This window comes from Notechis scutatus, chromosome 5, assembly GCF_049901735.1.
Source record: "Notechis scutatus isolate UNSWTSFEM ecotype Mainland chromosome 5, rNotScu1.2, whole genome shotgun sequence".
NCBI classification, from domain to species: domain Eukaryota; kingdom Metazoa; phylum Chordata; class Lepidosauria; order Squamata; family Elapidae; genus Notechis; species Notechis scutatus.
The window spans coordinates 115,869,983-115,887,051 of NC_142013.1; the positions used below are offsets into that span (position 1 = coordinate 115,869,983).

The 17,069-nt window shown below is 50.9% G+C and overlaps 2 protein-coding genes across 2 annotated transcripts; one reads left to right on the forward strand and one right to left on the reverse strand.

Annotated features, from left to right (window-relative positions):
* Positions 1–46: 46 nt before the first annotated feature.
* PAOX (polyamine oxidase) lies at positions 47–5,718 on the reverse strand. Its single transcript, XM_026687207.2, is given in 8 exon segments — positions 47–1,159; positions 1,827–1,984; positions 2,502–2,614; positions 3,033–3,288; positions 4,203–4,402; positions 4,711–5,200; positions 5,458–5,484; positions 5,487–5,718. Coding segments are annotated over 8 exon segments (1,542 nt in total). The 5' UTR covers positions 5,626–5,718; the 3' UTR covers positions 47–1,000.
* Positions 5,719–5,926: 208 nt separating this feature from the next.
* On the forward strand, positions 5,927–15,762 carry TMEM72 (transmembrane protein 72). The gene is made up of 5 exons (XM_026687214.2): positions 5,927–8,013; positions 11,032–11,098; positions 14,021–14,092; positions 14,382–14,521; positions 14,975–15,762. Exons 1-5 carry the CDS (start codon positions 7,944–7,946, stop codon positions 15,352–15,354), a joined length of 729 nt encoding a protein of 242 aa, XP_026542999.1. The 5' UTR covers positions 5,927–7,943; the 3' UTR covers positions 15,355–15,762.
* Positions 15,763–17,069: the final 1,307 nt, after the last annotated feature.

The window sequence follows — 17,069 nt, forward strand, 5'->3', positions numbered from 1 at the left end:
ACCCTGTGACAGTTTTGGGGAAAGCAACGAAAGCATATTTCAGACATTCACATTTTATAGTATTTATTTTCTTTCAATCAACTTTGCTAGAAGAGATTACATTGATTGAGAAAGAAGAGTGGAGCTCTGTGGACGATGCCCTGAGTCTCTTTTGTTCACCAAGGCAGCAAGTGTGTCTATGCAGAGATTCCGTTGCAAGAACACATCCAGAAGGCCTGGGGTTTAATATCTGGATGTGAGAGCAGCAGGACATGTCAACACCAGGAGAAGAAGAGCCCCCAAAAGCACCCCGGAATGCAGCAGCCAGTAGTTGGCTTCATCCTGTGGCTAAGAGGGACAGAAGGGACCCTCCATGAAGTCACCAGAAGCGGAGACTGGATTCATACAGTGGGCTAGGCAATACAGACACACACACACACACACACACACACACACACGGGCATTGCTCAGCACAGGAGGAGGAGACAACTGATGGAGAGGCTTCCTTGCTCTCCGAGGATTATAAAAAGTATGTTTAAGACAGTAGGTGGGTTCGTGCAGAATGCAAATCCATATAGCATCATCACATTTTGTTTTTTTTTTTTGGTATAATGGACCAAGCTACAAACAAGGTTTACAAACAGACTAGGTTATTTCATGTAATAAGTCAAAGCCAAATAATTCCCACAATGGCTTAACATGCTTGTTAAAATACAGTTTCCTAATTTGTGCCTTAATGCTTTGTATATATTGAGCCAGTACTATTAAACGTGGCAGCTCATTTTCCATGGTAGGTGGTGACTTTTAGGAACAGATGAGGTAGAAACAGCGACATAAGCAGAAGGTTTTTTAAACAGGATAATGTGCACACTGTTGGGGATTATTAGTGTTGTCATATCTTTGGACAAAAGTACTCCTAGTAATTAACTCGGGAGCAAAGATCAGACTAATTAAAAGAACTCCTAACCATTTCTTGATCTTTGGTGAGAAAAGTAGCACAGAAAAAGGCGCTGCCGTTGTGTCACTCGCAAGCTTCCAGCTGCGCACGCGGAGCCTCGAGCGAGTCGTAGAGATGGATGAGGCGGTCTGCTTCTCTCCAGCCAGACAGCAAGGCCCCGTGGGTGGTGGAGTAGAAGGAGCGATGGGTGGCCTCTCCTGCAAAGAGAAGCTGGGGCAGGACCTGTTGAGGAGGAGGGGCAAACGTTATTCCTGGGGCATGTCAGCTATCCATCAATCAAAATACCCCACTGGAATGCCTGCCAAACCAAAAGCTGCTTCAGGGCAGGAAGTCCAAAGCCTGGCTTTACTTTCTGAAGCCCTACACAGATTTGATGGTTTTCCTGGTGCTTCTGGGGTTGTTACGTCTGCTTTCTCAATTTCATTTACAATTTAATAATTCCAATTCTATTTAGGGAGAAATGGTACGTGTGTGTTGAACAATATGCTCCGCCCTGACACTGACAAGAATAATCAGCCAATCAACTTATTGGCTTGTCAAATTCAAGCAGAGAGCCAGCTCGCTGTAGTAGTTAAGGCCCCGGGCTAGGGACCAGGTGGGAGTTCTAGTCCCACCATAAGTATCAAAGCCAGCTGGGTGACTTTGGGGCAGTCGTTCTTTCTCAGCACAACCCACCTCACAGGGATGTTGTTGTGGGGGAAGAGGGGAGGAGGAAGGAGTATTGGGTACATACCCCATACCGGAGTTATTTAAATAAAGGCGGGATAAAACTCTTTAATGAATTCTTTATCCATGAAAACCCTTTTCGGGGATCAACGTAACATTTGGAGTCCACAGACCTTCAAAGGGCCACAGTGGAGAAAGTCTGCTCTGGACTCATCCTGCTTACCTTGGAGTCAGAGGGGTCCTCAGGGAGGGGCTGAGCAAGCAAGTCAATGTCATCCCCAGAACTTCCCACAGCTACGTAACTGTAGGACCCCCTGGTGTAAGGTTCACTATGCCATCTAGATCTCAGTATATTCTTCGGAGGAGCCAGCTGTGGATTTCCTAATCAAAACAAACACAGAGCAAATCAACATTTTAATTTCTACCCTGGAATTCATTCTCCAATTACACCTTTACCCTTTCGGCCAATTTGATAATACAGAGTCCACTAGGAAACCGCGATGTTCAGGGAAGGCAGGATGGACGGGACTTGCTTCATTCCTCCCTCCCGAATTGGGTAGGACTGTAGAAAATTTAGGCCCATCTTTCTAGCAGGACCCTGAGGTAGTTTATTTATTTATTTATTTATTTATTTATTTATTTATTTGATTTGCCAATTGTTTACAAGATAGTAAGTATAAATGTATACATAGTTGTGAATACATGAAATGGTTACATATAAGAAAAATAAAAGAATAAGAGAAACAATAGGACAGGGACGGTAGGCACGTTGGTGCGCTTATTGCTCAGAGTTGCCTCGAACCGTGAAAGGGCTGGCATATAATTTAATAGGTAATAACAGTAATACTATAAGGCACGGCTACACATCATCCAGCGCTTGCCCAGAAAGACCATCTACCTGTTGCTTTACGAAATACTTGAGTCAAAGTTGTAAGAACTTCGGAATCTGACAGGGTTTCCATAAATTCAGATTCTCTTCCAGCGATGAAGCCGCAAAGGATGTGCCCATGTCTGTAAATTGAAAGACAGGAAGAAAAATAATGCAAAGCAAGTCCCGAAGGTGCTTCTTCCAAAAGGAAACTGGATTTTTGGATTTTTTCTTTCTTTGAAAACATTTCGCTTCTCATCTAAGTAGCTTTTTTAGTTCCACCTGACTAGTGGGTGGCAAATAAATTTCATAATAAATAATAAATTCAATTTCTCCTCCGAGTTGTAAGAACTATAGTAAAGATAACATAGCATCAGCAGATGGATAGCAACTCTGCAAGCTTGTGAACATCATCATGGGTTACGGAGTACTGTAACTTACTCACTGTTCCTGCTTCAAGCCCAGTATCCCCTCTGCTTTGAGAACCAGGGCATGATTGAAGCTTCCCTCCTTCCCGAGAAGCCCACTTCAATGCCCCCCCAACCCCCGTCTCCCCCTCACCTCTCAGGGGGCTCAAGAACCACGTAGCCAGCAATCTTCTGGAACCAGGTATTTCTCCAATCAGCAGGACGCTCCTCCAGAGGGGACTCGTTTTCCCACACCATCCCAATTATTTCAGTGTCCGGCTTCCAGAATGGTTGCTCAAATTCCAAAATAATTTTATTGGCAGTCCCAAAGCCCAAACGTCTTATTGCTTCCAGCTTCTGGGGTGGGAGAGGCGGGCAAAAAAAGGACTCCTGGTGTTCTTTGAGGAAACCTACAAAGACGGGAATGATAGAGCCCCGATTAGAACAGGAAGCCAGAATTTGAGGAAAATGCCTCCAAACCTTATTGAATAAACTTATTTGAGGAAACATTCAAGAACAACACAGGAGCTGAAGCCCAGGAAATATGACGATCTGCTGCCAGTTTCTCTGATAGTGTTTTAGGATTCATTGGTTATGAAGGCCAGAGAAGATACCAAAATTAAGAGTGACTTAACACTATTTTCTGTGGAAAAATAAGTATTTTGATTTGCCCGCCTTCTTTTTCTCCGTCTTCTAATTTAACAGAGAGAGAGAAAGGGAGTGAGGAGCTCATTTGATAAATGGAGGACCAACTTCCATTTCTAGTGCTGACGGTGGCTTCTGCTTCAACGTTCATTTCTTTGTTGCCTGATTTCACAGAGAAAACACAGAGAACCTGAGACCTGCACCCAGACATGTGTATGCATGCAGCCATTTTAAAGTAAATTCAACAAATACATATATAATGATTGTTTAAATAGAAATGTTCCAATGTTATACATGCTTTTATAAGCAAACCAAATTATACACAATTCTTTTTTTTTTTTTAATAAAGCAACAAAGTGATGTGTGGTCTACTGAATCTTTCTTAGTTAACATGGGTGGCATTGGTTCCTGCCATTTTGAGGCAAGAAACACAAAAAACTGTAAAAAAAGTAATCCTACAATTCGACTCTGTCAAATTCGAGAGCTAAAATAAGAGTGTCCCAAGGGTTTCCTCTTCAGGTTGCTTCTACCGTGGCCTCCAGCTGACTGCTTGCTAACCAGGCAGCCACACACGGATTGTCCAGGTAGCAAAAGTAAATCTGTTGTGTCCTAGTGCAGAAAATGTTGACCCCAAATGCCCCCCAACCCTCCCCCAATGCTGAGGGCCACCGAGATTTACCTAAGGGCACCGTAACGATGACGTGGTCTGCCAAGAACTTCTCTCCGTCTTCACATTCCACCTGCACCCCAAAGAGCCGGCCTGGGGAGCCCTCCTCCACGTGGGACCTTCCCCAGTGGATCGTCTTCACCGGCTTCTCAAACAGCACAATCCCTTCGGGCAGAGAGGCCATGATGTGGTCTGTGAGGCCTTGGAAACCGCTGGGAGGAACAAAGAAGCCAAGCAAGTGGGCAGCCTGAAATGTACTTTGGGGCCCATTTGCTGTCATTAAATTGGAGGCTCATAATCCAAAATGCCCTCTGTAATAAAGGAGGAGAAGCACCAGGACAGGTGAGGGAAACACACACACACACACACACACACACACACACACACACACACACACACTTTGCCCCAAATCTACCCCTGAGCCACGGAGTCTCCCGGACAGGTAGAGAAAACTTGGGGTGGAGGTGACAGCGGGGTCTCCCTCCCTTCTGTTTGAAAACGAGGGCTGGGGAGGACTCACCTGGGGAAGGTGCAGTCCAGGCCGGGCAGCATGGCGTACTCTCCGAAGGCCCCCAGCGCCAGCTCGTCCAGGCTGTCGGTGCCGTTCACGCAGCACTCCAGGTCGAAGTAGGAGCGGAGGACGGCCAGCTGGAGGCGCCGGGCCTCTTCCTCGCCCGCCGCCTCCCGCACCTTCCGGCCGACGGCGCCCCTCAGGTACTCTCCCACGCTGGGCACCGGCGGTGGGTCCACGTGCACGAAGGCGCGCGCTTCCTCCAGGAGGCCCGCAAAGAAGGCGCCCGCGGAACGCCCCACCTCGGGGTCCAGCTCCCGGCCCTGGCTGGAGTACCAGGCGAAGGGCCCCGCCGGGTGCCCGCCCGCTTCCACCTGCTGGTTCTCCTCCGACAGAGCATCGTCGTCCAGCAAGGCGGCCTCCGCGGCCAGCCGGAAGACGGGGTTCTCCTTGGACGGGCCGTGGATCCACTGCGCCCCGACCTCCACCACGCCCTTTCCTGGGGGAAGGGGGAGCCCCTCGGTCACCCAAGCTGCCCTCCACCCCCACCCCCACCCCCCGGGAGGCCAGGCTCCGCAGCGCCCCGGCTGGGTCCGCCTCCCCGGGAAGGGCGGGGGCGTTCCCGGTCTCGTCCGTGGGGGGAGCCCCGGGGGCAGGCAGGGATGAAGGGGCCGCCCGCCTCCGCCCTCCCTGCCCGGCTGCCTCTCCCGCCTGCCTGCCCGGGCCGCCCGCCGCCCGCCCTCCGTCCCGACTCACCGAAGCGGGCGCTGCGGATGCGTCCCCGGCGCGGCCCGAGGCTTCCAGCAGGCGCAGGTGGGCGAAGCGCCGGGAGCCCTGGAGGAGCCGCTGCGCCGCCCCCAGCCCCGCCGCCCCCGCGCCCACCACCACCACCCGCCGCCCGCCCGGCGCCCCGGACCCCGCCATGCCGGAAGGAGGGCGAGTCCCGGCTCCCCTTGGCTAGGCGCGCCTGGGCCGCTCGGGCGCCGCGCAAAAGCCGGGCCGGAGCGGGAGGCGGACGGGAGGCGGCAGAAGAGCCGAGCGGGCGGCTCCCCGGCCGCTTGAAGGAGCTCGGCCTGCCAGGTGCCCGACAGGCCCGGCGTCCCAGCTGCCCCCTCTGGCCTCTCCTCTGCTTTGGGTCTCTTTATGGCCGAGCGGTTTCCCTGGACCTTGGCCGCCTCTGGGGAGGGACTCTGCCCGCCTCCCCTGAAGGGAAGGGCCCCTTTGCCTCCCCTTGAACCGGCCCGGCCTGTAGGCGAACTGGGCCTTGTCTTAGGTCTAAGCTCCTTCTGCTTTCCAGGGTGCATAAATAAATACAAATGTGCACTGGCAGCTCAAAAATGGCCCGATTTTGCTGGCACTTCAACTTTGGTAGATGATAGTCTAGTAGTTTATCTGAGGTACAAAGGAGCCCCGGAGAAAAGAGCACTTTACACACACACATGGGTTGGAGGGAAGGGAAGGGTGAGGGGAGGTCCCAGAGGGAGAGGCAGGATTAAAACACCGGCCATAAATAATTTCCAAGGGAGTTGCCACGTTAGTCTTTGCAGTAAAAATAATCCTGCTTTGTTATCTCAAAGAATAATAAATCTGTTAGTTCGTGGTCTGGGGAGAGGGGAAAAAGGGAGAGGAAAACAGGTTAGGTGTGAAGTGCCTGGGAAGGAGCTAACAATGTAACGGGGCAAAGCCTGGCTAGATATTTATTGCTCTAGAAAGAGCATTTCAGAGAGCAAAGGTTGCGAATTCCCCATGATGGATTGCTGGCAGGAGAAGAATTGCAGTTCTTGAAAAGCTGCTTGGCTGGGCCTTGGGAGCTGAATTAGGGGGGCCCTGAACTGGATCCTGCCAGGCTGGAGACCAAAAGCCTGAGCGAGTGGGGCAGGTAGAGGCTTGGGGGCTTTAGAAGGGAGGGGGACGGTGGCTTTCAAGGGGCCCAATTAAAGAAAACCAGGAAGACGTGTGTGAAGTCCCCGGTCTACCTATCTACCCCAGTGCACCGAGGACAGGAAGTCAGCAAGAAGAACTTCAGTGCTTAGCAAAAGGGAAGCTTCCTTCAAGTCAAGCTTGACTTTGGGTGACTTCGAATTATCCCTATTTATTTAGGATTACGTCCCACTTCAGTGCAATCGGTTCTAAGGGATGTACACTCCTGGTTTACAGTAAAAAGGATTAAAACGGTAAACCCGGCCAACAGAACAATAACATTCTCATCACAGCATCCAAAGAGCTGCAAATCCCCAAAGGCATGCAATCCGGTTAGCTCAAGGCAGGAGCGACTCCAACCACACCAGGCAGGGGCTCTTCTGGAAGAGTTCGCTCAACCTCCACAGAGGAAGCCCTCCTCTGATTTGGGGAAGGGGTGGGAGGAGGACGCCCCTTTGGAGCAGGGCCCCGAATCCCTTCCAGAACCCCCCCGGATAGGCAGGTATGACCCGTCATTCAGGGGCCTCTCCAGGATATGCGGGTCCTGAGTTTGTCAAGTCTTTCCAACCACAAACAGCCTCTGGGGCCCAGCGAGTGACCTGTGCAACGGTTGCAATTGGTCACCCAGGCAGAACGACCATCGTCCGGGAGAGAGCGTGGCGTGTCTGGCCAAAGAAAGAGAAGGACTAGGGGTGACTCCGATATTTGAGGGGCTGCCACAAGAAGAGGGGGGCAACCTATTTTCCAAAGCACCAGAGGGAGGACAAGAAATAAGGGGGGGGAAGGTCATGAAAGAGAGGAGCAGCCTAGGAATAAGGAGAAATTTCCTCCCAGCGAGAACAGTGAATCGGGCGAAGGGCCTGCTCAAAAACACAGTAGCCTTTTCAGCTTTTTAGCAACCTATCGGGCCAGAGGGGGAGAAGCCTTAAGCCTCTGATTTCCTCCCATAGCAATTAATCTGCCTGCCGGTTCTGGGCTCCACAGCCACCAGGCGCTGGCATGCGTTGGGTGGATTTGCCCTGCCGTGCCACCCAAAGAGCCTTAGGCATTAAGGGATGCATTTGTTCTGCTCGGTAATCATTAATTGCCCTCTGAAATAAAGCGGAATAAATGGCGGCATGAAGAGGTCGCCAGGAGCCTCTCCGGTGCGGTTCTAGCCGGTCCGAGGAGGTCCAGGAGGGTGTCGCTTGGTTGTGGATCTCTGAATTAATGCGCTTCTAGTTTGCTTTAGAGGGGAGGCTCGACCCAACCCCAGCGGCTCCTGGAATCGCCCCAAACAGACTTGGAGGGATCACCTCAGAATCTCCGCAGGGCTCCCTAGCATGAAACAAGCCGTGGCTTGGAATGTGCTGGAATATCTTTGCCGATTGCTGGGCATCTCGACTGGAGCAGGTGAGACCCGTTGCTGGGGGCAGCGTCCCTCCTTTCTCTGCAGATGGGTTGCTCCTGGCAACCTGTGCAGCCTGGGAGCTTTCCCTCAGGTTCCATGGGCGCACGATGAGTGCTTGGCTCTCGCGAAGGGACGAAAGAAACGGCAGCTCTTTTAACTTTGCCCTTTTAAGTATCGGTGCTTTTTACCATTCCCTCATCCTGAGAGAGAGAGAGTTTACACGCAACCTCTGGTCAACCGAGGCAGAAACTCAGCGCCCCAAATACGGCACCAATTGTGTGGCTCGGAGCGGGAGTTAGGCCCTGTGGGGTTGCCCCCACGAAGTGCTTCTCACTGATCGCCTTTAAACATGGCTTAAAACATGGCAGACAAAGGAACAAAGAGAAATAAACCATCATAGACAGTCCACCTACATGAGCTGCAACAGATGAGAGCGATCGCTGTCCGAGGCCCACATTTATTCATGAGACACCATCAGGTCTCAAACAGGGCCATGGACCAGGGCCAGTTCTGTGGAAGCGGAGGTGGGCTCCCCCCCTGCCCCGTTCCCAGGCTAAAGTTGGCCACCATGTCAACAAAGCCCTCCGGGTGGCTCCAAGGCCACCGAGCTCCATGCTGGGGCTCTGTTGGTTCGGAAGGGAGGCAGGTGGAAGCCCTGAGATTAGACCTCTGAGGTTGAAAAAAAAGGAGCACCTCTGGCAAGCGATGGCTTCGATTTGCTTTGTTTTTCCAGTGCAATAACGACATGCCATGTCTGTGAAACTTCTGCCAAGCCAAGCGAGGGAAGGTAAAGTTCTAGTTGTGAGGCGATTTGTAATCGAGTGCTGGACCCACACCTGGAAGGCTATGATCACTTACTTTAGGGCTGCTCTTTGGGAAGGTCTTAATTCCATTTCATGAACCGTTTGTAACTACTAAAATGTGTGGGTGCTAATATTGAATATTAATATTAGAAATATTTTAAAAGATTAAAAAGACCCCGAGAAGACTTAAAAAAAAAACTTTCTAGCTATAAATGGAGAATGGTGTCGTGCAGTGGTGGGATTCAATTTTTTTTATACTACCGGTTCTGTGGGCGTGGCTTGGTGGGCGTGGCTTGGTGGGCGTGGCAGGGGAAGGAGACTGCAAAATCTCCAGTCAGAGGCGGGATTGGCCGCTTCTCCAAACTAGTCAAAATTTCTGCTCCCGGTTCTCCAGAACTGGTCAGAACCTGCTGAATATGCCACCTCCGGTGTCATGTACCTTATTTGGAAGATGGTTTGTTCTTTGTTCAGTGGGATTTTCCAAGTTAATTAAATTCTTTCTGTCCTTTCATACTCAGAAATGAAGAGGGAAAACTACCTATCATTAATAAGTAAAAAAAGGAAAAGAAATGTCATTGAATGTAAAAGTATACAGAACCATATATTTAGACATGAAGTATTACTAGAAGAAAACATGAAGCTAATATAACCCATTCTGTTTTTTTCTGTTCTGTTCTATTCTATAGTATATTTTCTATTCTATAGTATATTTTCTATTCTGTTCTATTCTATTCTATAGTATACTTGCTATTTTGTTCTATTGTATTCTATTCTATGGTATCTTTTCTATTCTATAGTATATTTTCTATTCTATGCTATTCTATGGTATATTTTCTATTCTATTCTATTCTATTCTATTCTATTCTATTCTATTCTATTCTATTCTATTCTATTCTATTCTATTCTATTCTATTCTATTCTATTCTATTCTATTCTATTCTATTCTATTCTATTCCATTCCATTCCATTCCATTCCATTCCATTCTTTGAAACAATAATACATGGAATCTGCCTTTGCAGAGCTAAAGCTGCATGTTATTTCCAAGACCTCCACACCGGCTCCAGAGGCCTTTTCAGAAAGCGGACCTGACCCCTGGCTTAACTGGAGTGCAATTGTTTGGCATTGTGCCCACTGCTCAGGAAAGAGGCCGAGGGAAATGGAGGCGGTTGAGAACATCTGGCCGAGGAATCTTGGGAGAATGGCAGGGAGTGACCTCGGCCATTTCTCCTCTTGTAAATTGGTGATTTGTGTACCCTCCCTGACAGGCCTTTTATGGGAACGTCCATGAACTGTGAGCACCAAGAGTGCAAAACGGGATGCAAATGGAGGGCCGAGGACTTGGCTCCCAGATCTGATGGGTTAATTCATGGCATATTTGAAGGTGTTGAGTGAAGAAGAATGTGGCTGCATAATGAGATTTGTTGTAAAATTTGATCCTTCCTGGACTTGTTCAGCTATTGAAATGTGCTGATTTCTCCCTGACCCTCCAGGATGAGTCCCTGCAAACCGGGGGCCTTTCTGCCACCGGTGCCCAGGCAGCCTCGGGGATTCAGGATTGGTGGGGCAGTGGGTGGAACCGCCCCCCCCTCTTCCCCGGTGCTTCACAGAGGAACTTTTGGGGCTGAACTCAGAAAGAGACACGAGACACTTTTTGGGAAAGAAGGGAAGGGGGAGAAAAAGCATTTTGGGTGTTCAGCAACTGCCCTCCCTTTGCAACTGTTTGCAGCATCCCGTGGTTATATAACCACAATTTATGGCTTCTTCTTCTTCTTCTTCTCTTCTCCACCCCTTCCGGACAAGGGATTCACTTAACGACTGTGGCCTTTGCTGGGTGACCTTGGGCCAGTCACTTTCTCTCAGCCCTGGGAAGGAGGCAATGGCAAAGCACCCCTGGAGACCCTGGCCAGAGGTGCTGCTGTCCTGGCAGTCTCTGAATCGGACACAATGAAGTGGGTGACAACGTTCCTTTCTCTGGAGTTGCTTCTCCGGGGAGCTTAAAGGCTCATATGGCTGGAATGTGGCGTGAGAAGTTTGGTGTGCGGTACAAGCTGTGACATACCATAAAAGCAATCCAAGTTGTGTCACTTGCCCCCCCCCCCGTGTTCGTTCCACGGGCGGCTCCCCTCCTCCGGGGAAGCCTGGGTGACGCCTCCGCAGGGTGAAGGTGATGCCTTTCCCAGGCTGCTCCCACTTGCTGTGTTTCTCTTGCGCTCCAGGGCTCCTCGCTGTGGGCATCGAGACGCTTCTGCAGGGGCAGTTCAAGAGCCTGGCTCTTTACCTCCTGTGAGTATGACTCTGCCAGCCCCTCCCTGCCACCCCAGCCCCAGTTCCTGTGGAGGGGAGGGAGCCCTTGGCTCAAAGGGTGCCTCTCCTGAGGAGCATCGCCCAGCCGTGCCTGGGGTGCCTCTGCTATTCTAAAGGATGATCAAGTGAAGAAGGGCATTCTGAACCCCCGTATTATTGCACGGAGAATAAAAGGCTCCCTTCTGAATGGATTCCGGGCTTGTCTGCAAAGCTGAAGCTTCTCGGAGTCCCCTCAAAAGCCCAGGAGGCGACCCTGCCCACCTTCTCCTGGCCTCCTGGAAGTGAGTGGGGGGGGGGTTGGGGGGTTTCCGAGTGCAGAGGAGGCCCCATCCAGCCATTCACGCCCTAACTCTCTCTCTCTCTGGCTTCCCTTCACAGCACCTGGGCTTCCCTCAGGTTGCACGTCAGTGAATAATCAATAATAATAATACATAAATAAGAGTGAATGGTGATGATGATGATGATGATGATAGCAGCCTTCTCAAGGAGGTTCTTTCCAGCCAAGAGGACGAAACCTGCCAGGGTTTTAGGAGTCCTGCAAAGCCTTCAGGGCTGGGAGGGAGGCAGCCCATTTTCCCTCCTCAGGAGCTTCCGCTCTCCTCCTTTCCTTCAAAAACTTCTCTCTGTGTTTCTAATGCAGGAGGGGTTCCCCCCCCACCCCGGCCTTCTTTCTCCATCCGGCTCACCCACCACACCACTTTAGGGAGCAGGACCACCACTCACAGCCACCGCCTGGTTCTGAGGCCGGCCTGGCTCTTTCCCCCCCTCCTCCTTCTGGAACAACACTGGTATGTTTCCAGCTGCTCTGTGCTTTATTATTTTTTAAATCAAACATAAGCCAATTGCTACATAAGAACAGGGAGGTTTGTTTTAAACCTTTCAGCCATGATCCCTCCACATTCTTGGTCTTTTTTTAAACAAAAAATACTAACAAAAGAGAAAAATAAAACCAAAACAATATAACTAAACATCAAAATTAAAGGGCTGCAAAGCAAAAAATAAGATCACTAACAAAACCACCTCCAAATGCCCTCTTCATGTTGTCCAAAGCAAAAGTTCTGATGTAAATATTGACAAGTAAAATATCTGTTGCTGTGAATGTGATACAGATTTATCCCCCCAATGTTAAATGTTATTGATGGCTCCTCCAGGCATGAAAAGTATTTGACGTCTTGAAAGTTTGAAAACAATGGGGGTGCAGCCAACCTCTGCATCTCCAATGAACTCATATTAAGTTAATATTCTTGTGGATTTGAGCCCAAAATGTAGCAATTAAGACAAGCAAAATAAAAATTCTGTTGTATTAACCTCATCATGATCTCATGTCTCACATTACTTAAAGAAACTCGTATCGATTCACAACAATATGTCATTTTTCTTAAAATTATGTAAAAAACATCCATTTCATTCAGCTCCTTTAATCCTGGAATGTCCAGAGATGGGACCAAATATATTTTATTTTCATTTTATTGGTGAAGTTTGTGTGCTGCTCCACTCCCGGAGCCACGACTGGTCCGTGGAAAACAACTTTGCTGACTTTGCAACGGGAATTTTCCAAAACTCCTCACAGATGCAGCCTTTCTGCTGAAATTGTGTAGATCTGGTTTATTTATGTAAAGGTTTGTGTGGCTGCCCATCTTAAACAATTCCAGGCAGCTCACAAATAGCAGCAAAACCCTAACTATAACACATGATCATAAAACATTCAAACAAAAGCAAAATTTTTGTAATCTTCCCCTTAGGATGTCCCACAGCAAACTCAAATACTCTCATCCCGTCCCGTCCTCTCCTCTCCTCTCCTCTCCTCTCGTCTTTGTAAAAAGCCAGGCCTCGGTGGCCTTCTGGGAGACTAAAAGTGGGTGGTGGGGTGGCCAAATCACGGAGGGGGGTGGGGGAGGGAGATCCACCACGACTTCCAAGATTGATTAAATGTGGGAATACACACGTTGGACCCAATGCATCATCCCCCTCCCCATTAGTTACATTAATGGTGCTCCGTTTAGACCTCCATCTCAAAACAGCCGTGGGAATCCATTTGTGGATTTAATGTGAAAGCATATTTTAAAATTTGAGTGTCGTGATGTTATCCAGAACTTAAACGCAGCCTTAGATTAATGGGAAGAAGTGAAGGCTTCCCTCTCTCTTTCTGTCTACTTTAGATCTACTCTGACAAGGAGCCGCAATTGTTCATGTTCTACATAACACAGAGAAACAAGAATAAAGCTCAATAATCTCTCCCCCCACCCCCGTGGATAAAGGCAACAGGTGGTCTTCACTTAGTGAGCATTATATGGCTACAGAGAAAGTAGAATAATTTGGTTGGAAGGGACCTCAGAGGTCTTCTAGTCCAGCCCCGTCTGCTCAGGCAGGAATCTCTACACCATTCCAGACAAATGGCTGTCCAGCCTCTTCCTGAAAGCCTCCAGGGGTGGAGCAGCCACAACTTCTGGTGGCAAGCAGTTCCCCTGGTCCATCGTTCCACCTGTCAGGAAATTCCTCCTTAGTTCCAGGTTGGATCTCTCTTTAAAGAGCTTGTTCAGCAACCATTGGAACTTAAAACCACTCAAAGTGATGAAGCTGAAGTAGGGGTACCCACTTGATGACTGTCACGCACCTGCAGGTTCCATTATGGTCATAGGTTGAGGTCCCCCCCCCCCAGGACTGAATTTCTGTCACTTGAGGTCTGCCTAACTTTTCTCCCTAGGAGGCTGGCGGAGACGGGAGGTCCGGAGCCTCCTTCCTGTCCTGGCACCCGGTCTGGGCATTCGGGGCCTCTGAGAGCCCGCAGGAGCCACCGGAATGGCTGGGGGGCTGCAGAAGGAGCCGGGGCCGCTTGGGGAGGGTGGTGGCGGCTTCCGCTTGGCCCTGGCCGGCCTCCCTTAACGGGTCCCCATCCTTCAGTCTTTCAGGGGTGGCCGTTTCTCTCTGGGAAGGGGCCTTCTTGGCCAGCCTCCTTCTGACCCCCTGCTTGGGGTGAGTTTTGCTCCTGCCCCTCCCATCAGGTGCAGGGCCTCGGGTGGGGGGGGGGGTGGGGGGGGGCACGCAAAGGGTCATTCAGCCTCGGGAGGGACCAGAGGGGTCGATACCAGGCACTGGAGGCAGTGATATGAATGCGGGGAGGGGAGAGAGGAGCCCCCCCTTGACCCCCCCTTCCTGAGCCCCCCGGCTCTTGAAAATGCCCAATAGTTTTTGCTGGGGAGGATAGCGGGTGGGGGGAGGGCAGACCTTTCCAGCTTCAGCCCCTCTCCCTCCCTCTTGGCAGCCCCCTGAGGGGATCCCGGGTGGATGCTTGCCGGCTCCGAGCCAAACGCCGGGGAGCTTTCCAGAAGTTCCTGGCTTACGGCCTGCTCTCCGTCGCCTGCTTCCTCAGCCCTGTCCACGTCTGGCAGGTCCTACTCCCAGGTAAGGGGAGGGAGGGTGCAGAAACCTCCTGCTAAAGGGAGGGTGGGAGGGAGGGCGCCCAGGTCCACCCTCTGCGGAGGGGAAAGGCCTCCGGGGACAGCGGGGAGGCCACCCAGGCCATGGCCAGAGCAGAGGGGCTTCGGCCGAGAAATGAATGCTTGGCCTCTTCAAACTGCCCCGGCAGAGAAACCCCGAGTGAGGCTTTCTCTCCACGCGTCCTGCAAACAGATGGAAGGGATTAGTTGATTAAGCCTCAGGAAGTCCTGATTTAAAAAAAAAGGAATATGCGGACATTATTGGAGGGAATCCAAGATCAAAACGATTGTCTGGAGAAGCAAATAGTTTGAGCTGCTAGATGGGACAATGGGCCTCCCTCTATATTCTGCCGTTTGTTTTATCCTAATCGGGATAGCCTCATCTTCCTTCCTTCCTTCCCTCCTCCTCCTCTTCCAGGCACCCTGCTCATCCTCACCAGTCTAGCCTATTTCCTGCTGAGTAGGCAGCGGAAAGAAGAGACGGGAGATGGGCCACCAGAAGAGAGCGGTGACCCTCGTGACGAGGCTGCAGGTGAAAGGCCTGGAGACAGCCGGAGGCAAACCTCCTCCTCCCACCGTCAATCCAGCCCCCTTGCTGCCTCTCTGGGGAGCTTCTTCCAAGCTTGCCAAGGGCCAGTCGCCTTCCTGGCCCCCTCAAGCGTTGCGTCTAGGAGGAGCCCCGCTGACTCTGAGGAGCAGGCCCAGGAGATGGCGCTGCCTCTCCGAGGAGAGCCGGAGGGCTCCTTGGCCAAGGAGAGCACGTCCGAAACGGCCTTCATCCTTTCTGCCCAGGTTTGATGCCCCAGGGGGCTCACGAAGGAGCTCTTCTTCTCTTGCAGCCGAGGTGGAAGGCAGAGGCGTCTCTGGCCATGGCCAACAGCCGAGAATCCCGGCTGGTTGCTCCCTTCACCGCGCGTCCCTGCCACGTCCCCTGCGGTGTTTCCTTATTCAGGCCGTGGCTCTGGCAGCCACTGGAGGAGAGACCTTGTCCAGTCCGAGCAATGGGCAGCCTTGCCGAAGAGGAATATCTCCTTGGAGAGAGGAATATCCAGGAGGCAGAGGGACGTTTCTGGAAAGCAATTCCCATGATATATCTTTGCTATATCAAATGCTGTCAATCAGTGAGGCTTTCTAGGAGAAAATGCAGAATTATCCTTTGTCTGCGTTTGTTTGGGAACTTCCAGACTTTGGAAAGAGGAGGAGGAGGAGAAATAAACGATCGGATCCATTGACTGGCCTTTCTTTTTCTTTTAAAGTTTCCTCCGGAATCAGGAGCTCTGGTACTTCACGGTCACCCACCCAACGGTCCTTCTTCTTCTTCTTCTTCCTCCGTTTCCTCTGCTCAGCCTTCCCGATTGCTTAGCCTCGTGTCGAGGGCAGTGGATGCTCTCATGCCTCCCTTCACCCTCTGGGAGAGGAGAACGTTGTGAAGCAAATAAACCTGGGATTTCCTAGAAGGATCAGGCAGGTTAAGCAAATGATTTGGGGATTACTTAGCAGGACCAGCTCGCCCCTGGGGTTAAGACCGTCCGAATCTCCCACATCTCCCTTCGTCTTTCCCTCTCTGAAAGACCTGCCGTTGCTTTGGGAGGGTGGGAGGGGGCTCTAGCCCCCCCCCGTTGCTTCTGAGAGCCCCTCCACTTTCTGCAATCTCCTGGTCCCCCCAGCCCCGCCTGGCTCCCTCGCTTGTAAGTCTGCGCAGGGACTTATAGTTGCGCTCACAGAGCAGCGCTTCCTTGCTTTCCAGTCAAAAGGAGGCGGTTGGTTTGTTCTGGGTGGAAAGAGAGCGATCCTCCCTGGAGAAATTCCCAACGGCCCAACGGAACAGCCTCCTGGAGTTGTGGGTGCTTCGTTGCTGGAGGTTTTCAAGAAAAGTTTGTCTGGGGTGCTATAAGGTCCCCTGCTTTGTTAGCCCTCAGAGCTTGGCTCACTTTGAGAGCTGACCCAGATCCAGGGCAATGACCCCGGGAAAGGTCAGGGGGCTCAAGATCAGTGAGACAAAGAATAATGAAAGGACGTATAAAAACATCTTCATTTACAAAGACCTGCGTGCCAATCCCTCCCAGTTCATTTGCAAAGCTGCTCCACAAACCTGGGAAGCCATATTGCTTGGGCCATTAATTTGGGTCACTTCTGTACACAGAGAAGGTGCTGATTGACAGGTGGCAGAGATCTTTGAGGATGACACCCATTCCCAGGAAGAGTATTTAAGCTTCCAGTGTCCAGAAAAGGCAATGTCAAGCATCGCATGGCTAATGTAGCTAGGACAGCTGAATGCATTTGCCTAGTTGGCCCTCAGATATTAAGCTGGACTTGGAAATGGCTTTATGTTTTGTTTTACATCCCTTCCAAGTTCTTGAAATATTCAGTAAGGTTGGACCAAAAGAAACAGCACTAGAATTCGGCACTAGGGGGCAGCAGTGGCCCTTGGTGTGCAAAGGAATCGCAAAATCCAGGAGTTTCCCTTGGATTTTGGCATGGATGGAGATGCCTGCGTGGGGCTCATTGTTCCG

Bases quoted from the DNA above. Each gene is read 5' to 3' on its own strand.
- TMEM72 (XM_026687214.2), top strand. From the start codon at position 7,944: ATGAAACAAGCCGTGGCTTGGAATGTGCTGGAATATCTTTGCCGATTG. The intron at 14,093-14,381 runs GTGAGTTTTGCT...CCCTCTTGGCAG, and splicing joins CTTCTGACCCCCTGCTTGGG to CCCCCTGAGGGGATCCCGGG. The intron at 14,522-14,974 runs GTAAGGGGAGGG...CTCCTCTTCCAG, and splicing joins CTGGCAGGTCCTACTCCCAG to GCACCCTGCTCATCCTCACC.